At 49.8% G+C, this 16055-nt stretch overlaps 2 protein-coding genes across 21 annotated transcripts in view; both read left to right on the plus strand.

Annotated features, from left to right (window-relative positions):
• Positions 1-10287, plus strand: part of PUF60 (poly(U) binding splicing factor 60) — a 33750-nt gene extending 23463 nt beyond the window's left edge. The window contains exons 3-12 of one of the 3 annotated variants that reach the window (XM_003760515.4): positions 414-509; positions 1312-1401; positions 2703-2753; positions 6475-6636; positions 6800-6892; positions 7537-7750; positions 7878-8068; positions 8301-8436; positions 8658-8893; positions 9326-10287. In XM_003760515.4, coding sequence (XP_003760563.1) covers positions 414-509; positions 1312-1401; positions 2703-2753; positions 6475-6636; positions 6800-6892; positions 7537-7750; positions 7878-8068; positions 8301-8436; positions 8658-8893; positions 9326-9625 — 1569 coding nt within the window. In that variant the 3' untranslated portion in view covers positions 9626-10287. The remainder of the gene's footprint in view (positions 1-413; positions 510-1311; positions 1402-2702; positions 2754-6474; positions 6637-6799; positions 6893-7536; positions 7751-7877; positions 8069-8300; positions 8437-8657; positions 8894-9325) is intronic. The other 2 variants (XM_012541955.3, XM_012541954.2) reach the window with 2 other exon arrangements.
• Positions 10288-13238: 2951 nt separating this feature from the next.
• SCRIB (scribble planar cell polarity protein) overlaps positions 13239-16055 on the plus strand; it is a 69561-nt gene continuing 66744 nt past the window's right edge. For 16 of the 18 annotated variants that reach the window (XM_031947411.1, XM_031947415.1, XM_031947412.1 and 13 more), the window contains exon 1: positions 13240-14945. In XM_031947411.1, coding sequence (XP_031803271.1) covers positions 14787-14945 — 159 coding nt within the window. In that variant the 5' untranslated portion in view covers positions 13240-14786. Of the gene's footprint in view, positions 14946-16055 lie in introns of all 18 variants that reach the window. The other 2 variants (XM_031947414.1, XM_031947421.1) reach the window with 1 other exon arrangement.

Here is a 16055-nt window from a genome sequence, read left to right on the forward strand (position 1 = left end):
TGTCCTAAAAGCTGAAGGCATGGGAATGAGAATGAAGACAACAGAACATCCTGAACATGTTGGCAGTGGGAAATGAATGTTCAGGAGAGCTTGAAAAAGAGAGTGAGAAAAGAGGAAGTGAGTGGTTAGTGCCCAAATCCTAAGGATTCTGGTTTTAGGGTTATAAAAGGCATTCACTCAGGTAGATGTATTATCATATCACCGTTCATATCAGTAGAGAAAATTTGTGTGTCATTTGTGCTTTGGGAGTAAAATTGGGGGGAGAGGAGATGGTTAAGAATGAGAATATATATATGTAGTTCCTTCTCTGGGGATGGGAGAAGGGAGTAAGAATAGCAGCAATGCTATCTCTAGGGTTTGTATATCTGTATGAAGAGTGTGGGACAGCTGATCATGGCTCTTGTGTCTCCCAGGGCACAGATTCCATCAAAATGGAAAATGGGCAGAGCACAGCAGCAAAGCTGGGGCTGCCACCCCTCACACCTGAACAGCAGGAGGCCCTCCAGAAGGTGAGCAATCATTTCCTTCCCTTTCCCTAGTCCAGAAATAGTTTCTTATATAGCTTATCAAAGCTCTGTAGACCCATTGTATGAATCAACCTTAACCTATGATACTTTTCCCTTACTTTTGACCTTGATGAAGTGATGGCTCAAGCTCCTATAGGGATTAGGAAAGGTGCTTCATGGGGCTTTGAGCTGGTGGAGACTGTTGACAAGAACTGAGGTGGCAGCTCTTTTACCCAGCTAAATTATGAAGGCGCTGACCTTGATCCACAAAATTGGAAAAGATGGCCACATTTTATCAGTGAGGGATTTGAACTAGATGCTTTCTAGAAAGCATCTCTAACTTTGATGGTCTAGGAGTTTCTGGGATTTTATCTTGGGTGTAGACTGGGTAGGAAAAAGCTTTGGGAAAGAGATTCTTAAACTTTTTAATATTGTAGACCTCTTGGATAGAAATCATTCCTCAGAAAAAATCTTTTTAAATGTGTAAAATACATAGGATTACAAGGAGTCATACTGAAATACAGATGTTAAAATATTTTTCAAAAAACAAGTTTGTGGACCCAGGTTAAGAATCCTTGTTTTTAAGGATGTAGACAGACCAGGATGAGATCCAACTGGTAATGAGGGCCTTCTGTTCCAGACTCTTTGGACAAGGTGGGTCTTTCTATAAGTGTGACTTTTACTCCCAAGTTATTAGCTATTGGGTTACCTAAATTTTGTTGCCTGAATCTGTGAGAAGAGTAAACGTTACTCAACTCTGGGCCCTGATTGTTAAGACTATACTATCTCTTTGCTTCTCTGATAGGCCAAGAAGTATGCCATGGAGCAGAGCATCAAGAGTGTGTTGGTGAAGCAAACCATCGCCCACCAGCAGCAGCAGCTCACCAACCTCCAGGTGAGATACCCTCCTTATTATGCTTTACCTCCCTTCCCTACCCTGAGGAGCCCAGGTCCCAGGGAGCCATGACAGCTGGCTGGCCCCCAGGCCCAGGCCTCTCATTGCTGTTTCCACAGTAAAATCCAAGTGTGCTGTGAAAAGTGCCCCAACCAGTCAGATTGGGGAAGGGAAGCTGCTGCTGCCTCCTCCTCTTCCTCTTCCCCCTTCCCACTTCCTGCTGAATCCTGAGAAGTTTTACAAACTCTCTCTTAACCCCTATTCCTGGGGCCTACTTTAGAGATCCCTGGGCTTTCCCAGAGATTGATTCATCTCTACTCCCCCAGTCCATTGGACTTTCTATTCCCTGATGTTTTCTCCCTCTTTTCTCTTTGTTTTCTTCCCTACTTTTCTTTTTCATATTGGCTCTTCCCTGTGTTGTTTGAGCCCATACAACCCTTGTTCTGTTCCGTCACTCTGGGGTCCCGCTCTCCTACTCTTTCCGTCCCCATCTGCTGCCATCCCATCTTCAGTGCTCACTGCTTTCCCTTTCCCTTTCCCTTTCCTGGGCTGTCTGCATGGCCCGCAGGTACATGTGGTGTGTATAGTGGCTCTTCTTGTCCATAAGCCTTGGGCTGTAGGGCTGAGTTCTATGTAATGTAGCTATGGCCCGCAGCCTGCCTGCCCCCTCCTTCCCCCCTCGCCCCCTCTCCCCCGTCCCCCCCTCCCCCTTAGCAGGAGGTAGGACCATCTGGGCTTGGCCTCTCCCCCAAAATTCTCCTTCTCCCTGGGATGGGAAGTTCCAGTCTGGATTCTGGGGCCAAGGCATATGCCTAGGAGAGGCAGCTCTGCTCTGCTCTGCTCTCAGGTGGCTGGTGTGGTGGTTGTGATGTTTGTATGAGGGGCTCCTTATAATGCCAGGGGTGAGGCAAAGGCTTGGATGACCAAGGTCTATAGTGCCTTGAACCCCTGCCTCCTTCCTCTCTCCCTCCCTTTCTCCCTCCATCCCTTCCTCCTCCCTCTCTCCCTCCCTCCCCTGCTGGGAGAGGCTACTGCTCCCTCCACTGCAGCTCCCTCCCTACCTCCCTCCTGCCCTGGCTGGGCAGGCTTGGAGAATTGGCACATTGGGCCCGGCCAGCCCGGGGCTCTGGAGGCCCTGAGGGGGCAGGCGGTGCAGGCGGTCGGTCGGTCGGCGGTGAGGGGAAGGAAGGCAGGCCCTTCCAGCAGGCAGGGTCTCCGTGCCGCTGTCTGCGTGAGTTGTTGACAATAGCGGGAGAATGCTCAGCTCCAACAGACTGAACTCTGTCTTTACTGTCTTTCAGATGGCAGCAGTGACAATGGGCTTTGGAGATCCTCTCTCACCTTTGCAATCGGTCAATAGAAATACTCACTTCTTCTGGGGCACATTTCCTTAGTCAGGGCCTAGAGGGGGGCAGTGAGGCCCGCGTGGTGGGGACCATGCTCCCCCAGCCCGCCAGCTCTGGACGAGCCGAGCAGAGAGCCGGGCGGGGCCGGGCCCGGGCAGCAGCTGGCCAGCTGTTTGGGAGCACACCCCCCCGGGACATTGGGGGACAGCCGTTTCCCTAGGGATGCCTCCGTTCTGAGGGCCCGCCTTAAAAGTAACCGGCCAGGTAACTCCGGAGGGGCAGCAGCCGCCTGGGAGGGCAGCAGCCAGCCACGCACGCACTTGGGGCCGCAGAGGGCAGGCTCCCTGCACAACTACGCTCCCTCCCGGCTGGCCTGTCTCTTGGGCCGTGGTTGGGCTTCTGGTGAGAGAGGGGGGACCCCATGGCATCATATTAAGTCCTGGGTGGGAGGGAGGACGGGAGGGAGCTACATAATCAACTGAGGGGCTGGGGGAGGTGGGTGGAGGGTAAGGGAGCAATAAAGTTACTGGAGGATTGACCTTGGGCTTTTTTGTGGGCTGCCATTAATGGGTTGTCACGAACAGAGAGTTGCCTAGCCACCAGAGGAGGCCACCAATGAGCCAGAAGCAGCCCCCGCTTTGGGGTCTGCCCAGTAAGTGAAAAGCCTTACCTGGCTCGTAGGCAATAGGAATTTATAAGGAAGGAAGGCAGTTTTCCATCAGCCATCCCCATTCCCTTCCATCCTCCCTCCATTTCCCCCCATTTCCCCTCTACCATCCCCTCCCCAGCCTCAGTATGAAATATGGGCAAAGCCCTGGGCTGGGGGCACTTTAGAGACAGAGAAAGGAAAAGATATAGTCCTCACTATCAGGGTGCCCCTATTCTAAGAGGGAAATGGCCCCTGGTCAAATGCAGTGGGGGAAGAATCCCTTGTTTGAGGGACATGGCCCCTAACATGGTCTCTCTGATAGGGAAAGAAAGGACAGCCCCTGGTTGGTTAGTGATATTACTCCCTGAAAACTCCTGGGTTTAGGAGGAGAGATTGCCTTTGGTTTGATGGTGTCAATAGAGGGACCCCACCTCATTTTGATAAGAGAATTTGTCCCTAGTCTAAGGAAGATGTGCCCCCTGCCTTCAGGGAGGCCCTGCTTTAAGATGGGAGAGGCCTGCTCAATTTGATGAGAGACTTGGTCCCTGCCCTCTGGGAGCAGAAAGCACGATCTAGCCTTTGGGGAGTCTCCCCTCTAATAAAGTAGCCTTGGCCTGTCAGGAGGTTTCTGGCCTGAAGGGAAAGTTGTGGTCCCTGCCCTTTGGGAGTTCCCTTGCTCTAGAGGGAGAGGGGCATTGTGTTTGATGATCTATAAACTCTCTGCCCTTGGAGACTCCCCTTCAGTCTGAGAGGGTGAGACATGGCCCTGTCCTCAGTTAACCATAAGTAAGAATGAAGATTTCCCTTTCTTAGGGAACCATCGATTTGAGAAGGGGAAAGATAAACCCATCTTTGGGGCTTTAATTTTAAGGGAGAAGGCATAAGGCCTTTCTGGGGAGAGATAGGTTTGCAGGATTTACCTATAGTATCTAAATGGCTTATTGGTCACTTTTTCATAATGACCTCTAGACCCTGGGTATTGTCCAGGGTGCTTCCTGTTTTCTCATTTCTTTCTCCCCTTCCCCAAGAACCACTATGATCTTGTCCTTTGGGGTAGATGAGGCAGATGCCAAGAATGCGTAAACAGACCTGAAGGTGAAGGGTATACTTAAGGATTGACTTGTCTGAACTATCTGTGGCTTCCAACTCTCCTGTTCTTCCCAAGGTGGCCCTCCTTGGTCAGGAAAGGGCTAGCTGCAGCATTGGGTTCAAAGTCAGGGCTAAAGGGGAGAGGGGAGGATGTCCCTTTCATGTCCTTGGAGATATTCCTTAAGGAGGACAGTGTGCTTCCCTGCCTCCTCTTCCACTTTTCTGATGTATGCTGAGTCTACTGAGAGAGGAATAAGCACAGCTGGTTCTCCCCAGCCCTTTCCTAGGAGCAGCAGCACTGTGCCTGACTTAGGCTGGTGATTTGGGGGATGAGAGAAGTAGAAGGGACATTCTAACATCTCAGAGCATGGTGTGGATGAGTCGATAGTGCCTCCCAGTCAAGGGTCTCTACTGAACAGTTCAGCCCCAGTGTTAGTGCCAGTCCCAGCCATTTCCTTAGGAACAGCCTTTCCTTTCCTCTTGCTATGGTCACTATCTTGTCTGTCGATCTCCTTAGCCCCACAGCTGCCAGAAGGAAGCCCACTGCTCTCACATTGTGAGGCTTTGACCCATAGAGACCACCCTGACAACCTAGGGGGTAGGATGCTAACTCCTCCCTCCACTTCATCAAAGGAATTCCCTACACCTCTTAATGCTCTTGATGCAGGCAGTTGCTATATAGTCATTCTGGGTCATTAAAGGGTGAGGTGGGGAGCCGGCTTATTGGGATTGCATTTGTTCTCCCTACTATCCCCTAGCAAGGACTGATTCTGCTTACTGGGGCCTGTGCAAGGATGGGCTTTGGCATATATGTGGTTTGTGCTGTGGACATGAAGAGTCCAAACTCTTTAGCCAGCCCTCCTCCCCATCTCCCTGTTAACCCCTCTGGATTCTGTAGCCATGGAGTCCTTGGATAGAATATAGCTGAGGGAAAAGCACTTGAGCTCTCTTGCCACATTCCCTCCGTCCTCTCCTGTGGACCTTACTTCTTAAGAGGACCTGCTACTAGCAGGTGTTGGCCAGGGCTAAGACCAGCTCAAGGTTTCTACTTTGAGGTGCCCTTCCCATCTTCCCAGCCTCCCTGTTCCTAGATTCTCTTTGTTTTAAAAAGCTAGGTATAATGAGCCTGGATGATGAGGAGAAAACAAGGGAGCTGGGCCTATACTTTGCTGAATTTAGAGCTCAGTCTTTAGGATCCCAACTTCTGGAGAGGGCCCTTAGGGCTCTGGATTCTCCTTTTAAACCCTAGGCTGGAATCGTATGACTTTCAGAGATAGCCTCCCAAGATGGGAGAGCTGAATAGAGGGCATCTTCCAGCCTAAGTGTAGTAGGGCTCTGTCTAGCAGAACTGAGGGGTAAGGCTCGTGACACTGCCCTACAGATAGAATTCAAATACCTCCAAATCATTTAACTCCTTCTGGGCCAAAGTCCCAGCATTGCATATGTCCTAGGCAATCAGGGCCTGACCTGGGGGAGGAATGGGAGGGAAGGGTAGAGGGACAAGTAATTGTTGATGCTTTTGTTGAAATTTCCCTGCCCCCAACAGCCTGGTTTCCTTTAGGCCTGGCTTTATTTCCTTGGGCCAGAGCAGTATATTGTTTTATTGAATTCCCCATAAATATGGGAAGGAAATAGGGAATGGGGAAAAGGTATGGAGATCCCAGGCCTGGCCACCTGAAGCAGCCATTGCAGAGGTGATTGGTCAGCATCAATGTGTGACTGGGAGCTCACCCTTTTAGGGGCTAGCAGGGGGGAGGGTGGGATTGGGGGCCTGCCTGCCCGCCCGCCAGCCTGCTGCCACCTTGCCCTGCACAGCCTGGCCAGAGCCTGCCCCTGCTGCTGTGTGTGTGTGCAGGGTGAGCTGTCTCCCACAGCTCTGAAAAAGGGTGTTGGGGTGGTATTGGGGCTTGGGGAGAAATTTTTCCTGGCTCCCTCACTCTTCCCCCATGCTCATGGGTCAGTGGTTCTCTCTCTTTCTCTCCCCTTTAGATGGCAGCTCAAAGGCAGAGGGCACTGGCAATCATGTGTCGGGTGTATGTAGGCTCCATCTACTATGAGTTGGGAGAAGATACCATCCGCCAGGCCTTTGCCCCTTTTGGGCCTATCAAGAGCATAGACATGTCCTGGGACTCAGTCACCATGAAACACAAGGTGGGCCTGGGCCTACTCCTGTTTCCTTATATGCTTTACTCCTAGCCCTGGGTGGGTTAAGAAGGAGGCTTTGTCTCCAGGGGGTGCTAAGTGTATGCTGGGACTTAGCTCCAGATCCAAGGCTCCCCATCCCCCCATAACCTGGCTTTTCCCCTGCATTTAGGGTTTTGCCTTTGTGGAATATGAGGTTCCAGAAGCAGCTCAGTTGGCCTTGGAGCAGATGAACTCTGTGATGTTAGGAGGAAGGAATATTAAGGTGAGGAACTTCAGGGAGTACCCTCCCCTTTAGTATGGGGTGATTGGGTCCAGGACATAGATGAAGAAAGGAGGCTTTCAGGAGCCAGAAGGACTTGAACAAGACCAAAAGCTCATTGCATATTATTATTTGGAGTGGAGGGTTGAAGGGACTAGACAAGATGAATGTTTCACTGGAAAAAGCCTAATGATAGAGGGCCTTTCCAGGGGGTCCAAACATGGATTTATGTGGGCAAGATCCTTGTTTTTTCATAATGACATTAAAACTCATGAGAGTTTACACATTTTGACAACCACAGTTTGATATGAATTCTCTTGGAAACATTTTCACAGGCAGTTAAATGCAAACGTGGAGTCAGTGTTCCTCAGTTCAGAGTGGAAACAAGATAAACTTGATAGAATGCCTTGAATCTGGGCATGATGTGGCTGCCACATTGATAGTTCTGAGATTTCTTTCCCCCTTCCTTGTTCCATCCTGATAGAAGATTTAACCTAGGGTTTCTGACTAAAAAGACTTGCCCTTCCTGAGATCTAGTTCCTTGCTGATTGGTGGTCAGGAAATACATTCGGGTTGTGATAAGCTTGGCCTATCAGAGTACTTTGAGTGGTCTGCCTAACCTGCCCATTCATGCCACCCACTCTCAGGTGGGTAGGCCCAGTAATATCGGACAGGCTCAGCCCATCATTGACCAACTGGCTGAAGAAGCCAGAGCCTTCAACCGCATCTACGTGGCCTCAGTGCACCAGGACCTCTCAGACGATGACATCAAGAGTGTGTTTGAGGCATTCGGCAAGATCAAGTCATGTACTTTGGCCCGGGATCCAACCACAGGAAAACACAAAGGCTATGGATTCATTGGTGAGCCCAGGACAGAGTAAGAGGAGAGGGAGAAGGGCCTTTAGCAAGGCCCTGACTCAAGGGAAAGGTGGAAGAGTGGGCCATAGATAAACTGCCACAGGTCTTACTGGTTTCTCCATCCTTGCAGAGTATGAAAAGGCCCAGTCCTCTCAAGATGCTGTTTCATCCATGAATCTCTTTGACCTGGGGGGCCAGTACCTTCGGGTAGGCAAGGCAGTCACACCACCCATGCCCCTGCTTACACCTGCCACGCCTGGGGGCCTTCCACCTGCAGCTGCTGTAGCAGCAGCTGCTGCCACAGCCAAGATCACTGCTCAGGTGAGAGCCACTGGAGGGATACAGTTTGTGTGTGTGTGTGTGTTTGTTTTGTTTTGCTTTTTGTTTTTTTAATCCACTGTCTTATTGGGAAGACCAAGGGACAACTTTAGAGTTGGGGAAGAGTGGTGAGGTATGGAATAGGTGTGGACTAAGGAGGAAATATGTATGTGTGAGAGGTGTTGGCCGTGAGTTGTATAAAGTCTTGGCCTGAGTTCTTCCTATTGTGTTGTAGGAAGCAGTGGCTGGTGCAGCTGTACTGGGCACTCTGGCTACTCCTGGGTTAGTGTCACCAGCACTGACTCTGGCCCAGCCACTAGGGGCTCTACCACAAGCTGTCATGGCAGCTCAAGCTCCTGGAGTCATCACAGGTAAGCTTTCCACCCACCCATACAAATCTGTTGCTGGATCTCCGTCTTCCCTGTTCACCTTTTTTTCTCCCCAACTTTGTTGCTTTTAATAGACTTGCTCTTTTGGCTCCATCATTATTCCTCTTTAGTTCACCACTGTTTTTTTTCTGTTAGGACTTGAGCTATGAGAGGTGGGGGAGAAAGATTTCAACTGATAACCCATAGTTTTTGTTGTGTGACAGGTGTTACCCCGGCAAGACCCCCCATCCCTGTCACCATTCCTTCTGTGGGAGTGGTGAACCCCATTCTGGCTAGTCCTCCAACACTAGGCCTCTTGGAGCCCAAGAAGGAAAAGGAAGAGGAGGAATTGTTCCCTGAGTCAGAGCGGCCAGAGATGCTAAGTGAGCAGGAGCACATGAGCATTTCAGGCAGTAGTGCCCGCCACATGGTCATGCAAAAACTGCTGCGGAAGCAGGAGGTAAATGAGACTCGCAGAAAAATTCAATCTTTTCCCTACATCTTTTGTCCCATCCCATTCCCATCATCCTGCATCTGTGTCCCTTTCAAATCCACATCCTCCCACTGTAGGAGCCCATCTTCACATTCATAAATTTTTGTCTTGATTTTTAATGGCTTCAGGCACCATATCTGCTCCTAGGAATCAGCCTGGGATCTTTGGGTTCTGTTTGTTATTCTTTTAAACTAACCATAATTATGTGGGAGGTTAGGGAAAGGGAGGAGTATGTGGCAGAAGGATTACAGTCAAAGGGGAGGGGCAACATGAAGGTCTGTGTTAATCTGCAATATCAAGTAGGGCAGTGCATAAAAACAGGAGAGAAAACCCTCCCCACCTACAGTTCTGAGATTGAGGACACCTAGTCCCAGTGCTCACATCCCATTGTCTTTCCAGTCTACAGTGATGGTTCTGCGAAACATGGTGGACCCCAAAGACATTGATGATGACCTGGAAGGGGAAGTGACAGAGGAGTGTGGCAAGTTTGGGGCTGTCAACCGTGTCATCATCTATCAGGAAAAGCAGGGTGAGGAGGAGGACGCTGAAATTATAGTCAAGATCTTTGTGGAGTTCTCCATGGCCTCAGAGACGCACAAGGCTATCCAGGCCCTCAATGGTCGTTGGTTTGCTGGCCGAAAGGTGGTGGCTGAGGTTTATGACCAAGAGCGCTTTGACAATAGTGACCTGTCTGCGTGACCTCGGCCCAGCTCCTCCCCAACCTCACAGACTTGGATTTTCCTCTTGTCTCTCCCCTCCAGTTTGTGTAGAAAGATATATGGGGCTGAATTCAGCCCCTGCCTGGCCTTTTTGTGTAGTTTGGATAAAAGTACGGATGCTGCTGGCCCCCTGTACACACTGTGTGTGAGATCATATGCTTGCCGGCTCTCCCCAGCTCTCCATGGACTTTTATCTTCCAGGGCCTCCTCCTAGGCTTTGGCAAGAGCTTTCTGGCCCTTGTGGTGCTTCGGAGGGGCCATCTAGCCTCACCCTCCATGTCAAAAAAAATTTTTTTTCAGTTCAGCAAGTGTTTGCTCTGCTGGGGGAAAATAGGAGAAGATATGCTCTTCCCCTCAAGGACCCATAGCTGGGTAAATAATACACACACAATGAAATAGAATGATGCAAAATAGTATCTCTCCCCTTTTGTTGTCTGCAGAAAGATAAGGGATTGTCCCTTTGAGACTTGGTCCAACCCTACCAGTCCTGTCTGGTTTGAATGAAAGCATGAGGGTCATACTTTAGAGTCTTAAGGGGACAGTCAATAGTTTGGGTCAGTACATTTCAAGGAAGGTTTTACAGAGAAAGAGAATTCAGGTCACATGAAGTCAGGGTAGGATTTGGTTACTGGGGGTTGGAAGTAACATTCTTAGGTGTAAAACTGGACAGGAATAGAAAAGGAAAAAGTCGGTTGATCACTTGTCTTCCAAAAGAGGGACATAAGTTCGAGGGGGACAACTCCTTGGTTATTTTTACCTGCAGCAGTGGACCACCTTGCCTTATCTAGGTCAGTGAAAAGGAAAAATAGGTGATGATTCATAGTTAGGTGGGACAAGAAAGGCTCAGCCTTAACTACCTAAAGCAGTTTAAGAAGGGGACACATCCCCCCAAGAACTGCTGTATCTCTGCTTTCATTCTTCCTTTCCTCCTTTTCTAGCTTTAGCTCTCTTATCTGTTTGATTTCCTCACTTTTTACTTTCCAGTTATTAGCTCCCTTCCTGGGAATCTTGTCCTGCCATGGGAGAGGCTCATCCCCCCTGCATATGGCTTTTTTCCTCTCTCTTTCTGACTGACTGGTTTGAGGACAGGAATATTGGTTTTAGATCCTGAAATGAGCCTCCAAATGTGGTTCTGTTTAGGGTTGACCTAAACTTTTGAATCACTCTACGAGGAATTAATGATGTCTTTTCATAGGACATAATCCTAGGGTTCAAGGATTAAAAAGGCATACCCAGAAAAATGTTGCCTTGATCATCATTTCACAATAGTTTTATGTTGGGAGCAAATGAATTTGGCTTTAAAGAAGCCTTGCTGTTGCATACCTCTACCAGTTACTCACTTAGATTTCCTAAGGACTTAATTGCCCCTGGAACATCATTTTATCTGGTCTGTTTAAGTGCCACATGTCCACCCTTCAAAGAGATTAGCTTAATTGAAATAATATGTAGACATGAAAAATTTCTATGTGACATCATGTGATGTTATTACATCATTTAACTTTGTTTCCTTTGGAGACCATTCCTCTTCTTGTCAAATGTCACCCTTTCTACCTCCATTTTTCCAGATAAAAAGCAAAGGCCATCAAAGAAATGCATGCCAAGTAAAGAAAAAGGTGGGCTGGTCATTGAGCAAGAATGAAGGACAAGACTAAGGGACAGCTTATATGTTCCTTTTATTTCCACCACTCAGCACATTGGATAGATCATCTTGGATGCATTTATAAGAGTGCATGGATGGAGTGAGATCGACATTAGTGAAGGGGGAATATGGATGTTAATGAAATGACATATAAGAATTGAAATTAAGGAGGAATGTAGCCAAAAAAAGAAAAATCTATGGTAATTAATTATTGTTAGAAGTCTTCAAATGCGTTAGTGACGACATACCAAGGGAAAAAATTCCTATTCAGGCACAGGTTGGATTGTATGATCTTCTGCAAAGACTTACTCATTGTAGCCCAAGAAATAATTCAACTTTTGCTTAAAGATTCCTTGTGAAGGTACCCATTTTCTTCCCCTCCCCAAAGCCTTCTCCTGGCCGAGTATTCAATTCTCCACATCCATCATCATTTTTCTTGTCCTCTAGATATTCTCCAGTTTCCCAATGGCTTTTTTTTTTCTTGCTAAGGCAATTGGGGTTAAGTGATTTGCCCAGGGCCACTTACAACTTGTGTCTGAGGCCATTGAACTCGGGTCCTCCTGACTTAAGTGCAGGCACTCTGTCCAGTGTGCCACCTAACTGGCTCACCAATGGCTTTTTAAAATACACCTGGAATTGTAAACTTCCAGATGTGGTCTGATCAAGGTGTATAGTATGGGACCATTTTAGAGACCCCATCTATGTGCAGTCTGAGATTGTTTGGGATTCTTTTAGTACCAGAGGACAATTGATTCAGTTAGAACTTGAAGTTCCCTAACACTCAAATGAACTACCTCTTAATATTAAACTCAGCATACTAGCCTATCAAAATATAGTGCATTAGCTTAACATTTTTGTTTTTTTTAATTTGCAAAGCATTATACAAGGGAAAGAGCCTTGGATCAAAGAGCTTAGGTTCAAAATCTGGGTCAGCTACAACCTATGAGACTTTGAACAAATTACTTCCTAAACTACTTCGGAGAGCCTAGTGAGGGTGTTCAACTATTTAGGAAGCTCCTCAACTCTTCCACAGATCTTTAGTGAGGCCGTCATTCCATCTAATCTATGGTCTCTTGTGCACACGATGGAGTAAGCTACATGCTATGAAAATAAATGGAAGCTATAGCTATAGAAGAACCCTGAAGAATCCTGTAACTCTGAAAGAAATATCAGGCTAATTTGAAATGATTTGTTGATAAACCCACGAAAAATCAATACTTAAAAGAATTTTGCAGAGAACTATAGTTGACCTTTTTTCTTTTTTGTAAGGGATAGCTGGGGTGTGAGTGGAGAGTGGGAGTCAAGCGGACTATAACCCTTGTATGTCTTTGACATCCCCCCTATTCACCACGGTACGAAACACTTCAGGCACCACATTTCTCAGTATCCTGGAATGAAAATCTGAAGACTTGACCTCATCAAAACTTACCATTAACCATTTCCTGTCCTTTTCGCCCCATTTCTTTTTCAAACCGAAACAAATAAGAAAAATTCTGCTTTCCTTATGTCCCATTCCTAATTTGAGCTTCATTTCTTTCTCAATACGGCTTTTTAAAAATCCTTTTTCTTGGTATGTCTGCCCACTCTAGATAAGGATAGAGATACTGGTAGTTACCAGAACACGATCGCAACCTCCCTTAACACGCCCCCTGTCCATCAGGAACTATAATTCCCATAATGCTAGACGTTCTATCAGTTGCTCTCCTTGGATTGGCTGGGAAACCTAGACTACGTTTCCCTGCATGCAACATAGGGAGAGGGAGTGGGAAAGACTTGACAGACCGAAAGTGGGCGGGGGAATGTAATATGGATCCTTGGACGGGCCAACAATGTAGTTAGGCCGCGGGGCCTTCTGGGAACCGCAGTCCTCCACTGGGTTTGGGACTGAAGCGGCGGGGGAGGGACTCGCCTTCCCGGCAGGCGGCGCGGCAAGCAGGCGGTTGGGCGGCCGGTGGCGGTTCCGGCGGCGGCGGCGGCGGCGGCGAGGACGGAGGGAGGGACGGACGGACGGCTGGAGTCGGAGCCGAGACAGAGACCGCGATTCGAGGCCGAGGCTTCGCCGTGGGATCGAGAGTAAAGAGGGAGCCGAGAGCAGCCGGGATGTGGGAGCGGAGCCTCCGCGCCTGAGCGCCCAGCCGGGGCCGCGCCCCCCGCCCCCCCGCCCGAGGCCTCTCCCCACCCATTTCCCGGGCCCCGCTGCGCTGTGCCGAGAGGGCCGGTGAGGAGACGCCCCCGTCCCGCCCCGCCTTCCCGGGGAGCCCCCCTCGGAGACATCGCCCCGCCCCTCCCCTCTCGGGAGCCCCTTCCCCAGCCGTCCGCAGAAGCTTCTCCTCTGCTTCAGAGTCCCTGGCTCTCCCCCCAGACCTTCCAGCCTCCCCCGAGGTCTCCCCAGTAGAGAACTCCGGCGCTCTGCCAGCTCCCCTTGTCTCCTCAAAGACCTGCCCCTTTGTCCTAGGCTGAGGTCTCTCTCTCTCTCTCCCGCACACACTCCACCCCCTCCCCACTCGCCCGTTCTCCACCCCTCTGGCTCCTCAGATACTCCCCACTCCTTTCTCCAAAGAATTGGGAAATCCCTTTTAACTGTCCTTTCCTTTTCTCGTCTCTTCACTTTTCACACGCTCCCTCCCAGGGATCTTTTTAAAGGTCCCCTTTCCTCACCAGAATCCCTTCTTCCCATATTGATTTTTTTTTTTTTTGGAAGATCTAACGGCCCTGTCCCCCCAATACTTCAACTTGGGGAATTTCTAACAAGGACAACTTGTCCTAAAATCAGCCTTAAGAGGTTTTCATTCTAGAAATCTTAGCACCTTTTTTTATCTTTTTTTCCCTTTATTTGAAGAATTTTCTAAGAGACTTGAGTTGCATCTATTAGAGAACTCTTCTCACCCCACCTTGTGTAGGAAACCTAGGCCTTCCCAGGAACTTCTAGACCTGCCCTCCTGGCACATAAGATCTATTTTTGTGGGAATCCTTCTCAAAAATCATTCCCTCACAATTTCTTCCTGCCCTCCTATCTGTCAGGTGCTTTCAAGACAGACACCTTTGAGCTCCCACCAGGGGTTTCTTAGCCCCAGTCCCTTCCTCTGGCCCCGTGTTCACCTGGTAGGGTCCAGCTCCCAGTGGGCTCAGGCCTGGCCCCCACCTGCCCTCCCGCATGCAGCCCCGAGCTCCCTCGAAGCCCCCTGCCTCCCAGTCCCTCCTCAGAGGCTGCCCAGGGCACCTGTGCCCAAGGCAGTGCCATCGCCATACCTTGCTGATCCTGGCCTGGCCTCACCTTCCTGCTCCCCGATAAGAGGCCAGGGGCCCCTGCTTGTTGCCCCCAGATCCTATTCTGTGCCTCTCTCCTGATGCCTCCTGCCCAGACTTGCTTGGTTTTGGCTCCTGTAATCCTCGTCTAGGGGCCTCTTGGCCTAAACCTCTTTGACCTTCCCCTGCCTGCTGGAGCCCCCCTGCCCTCTTCCCTCTTCTTCATCCTGGGGGAGGGAAGCCTTCCTGAGGCACCATGCTGAAGTGCATCCCCTTGTGGCGGTGTAACCGGCATGTGGAATCGGTGGACAAGCGGCACTGCTCGCTGCAGGCCGTTCCTGAGGAGATCTACCGCTACAGCCGCAGCCTGGAGGAGCTGCTGCTGGATGCCAACCAGCTGAGGGAGCTGCCTAAGGTGAGGAGGTCAGCCAGCCAGCTCAGGAGGCGCTGCAGCATGGGCCCTGGCCCCGGTGCCCCCACCAGCTGCGGGTGGGATTGCTAGCTGGTCTCCGCTCCTTCAGGGGGGCCATGCATATCCTGGGAAACACTGAGAAGCGTGTCCTCACCATGGACCCCAGGCTAGGAATCCTGGGCATCATTCACAAAGGGTAACCCAGGGGTGAGGGGCTGCCTGAGGTTTTCTGGATCCTATGAGAACTGTGTGTCTTGGATGGCGTGAGGGATTCCACTGGTTCTGTCTCTGCTGTCATCAGGACTGGGCTGCTTTTGGATTCTGAGAGGCTTGGCAGTTGGTGGTTTCTCTTTTTCAGTAGGGAGCTTCCTATTCTCAGTAAGCCCTCCCTGGGGATTTAAGGGATGGGTACTAATTGGGAGTTCTAAGGAGGGACTGTATTGGAAACTTGTCCAGGGAGACTCCTGCTTCTGGTTGTCTGGGCATCTTATCTGACTCCTGTGTCACTTGTTCATCATCTTTAATATGGAGAGAAGCCCCTGGACACCAGCGGGTACTTTCTACCATCTCTACTTTTACTTAGCCAAGAGTCTATAGGTTGAGTCACTCCTTGAACTTCAGGCTAGAAGAAAGTATGTGATCCTGCGCTTGGATCGCTGAGGAATCTGTGGGAGATCATGGCAGGAGGGTCATCTCCTTGTCCTAGGGTGTTGGAAAAGCTTGAGTCAGAGGAGGCCTTACTGAACCAGCTCTGCCAAGTCCAACTGGTTCCTGCTCCACCTAAACTCCTTCCCTTCCTCCCTCCCCGCCCCTTTCCCCGGGCTACCTGCTGCTGAGAAGGCACCAGGTAGCACCTGTCACCAGGCAGCCACTGCCCATCTCTCTGGGAGGGGAGGGAGAGAGAGAACTGAGATGTGAAACCTGAGCAGGAGTCAAGCAGGCAAAGGCTGTGATTGTCCTAAGCAAATCTTCGGTTCAGACTGATTAAGAGAAGCTTTTAATTTGCTTACATCTAGGGAAGCCCTAAATCTACTCCCAGTTCCACCCCTCCTCCTTGGGGCTGCCTGGGTTTCCGTCCCTAGGGCAGAGAGGCCTCAGCCTGTCCAGGCAGGA

This window comes from Sarcophilus harrisii, chromosome 1, assembly GCF_902635505.1.
Source record: "Sarcophilus harrisii chromosome 1, mSarHar1.11, whole genome shotgun sequence".
Classification (NCBI taxonomy): domain Eukaryota; kingdom Metazoa; phylum Chordata; class Mammalia; order Dasyuromorphia; family Dasyuridae; genus Sarcophilus; species Sarcophilus harrisii.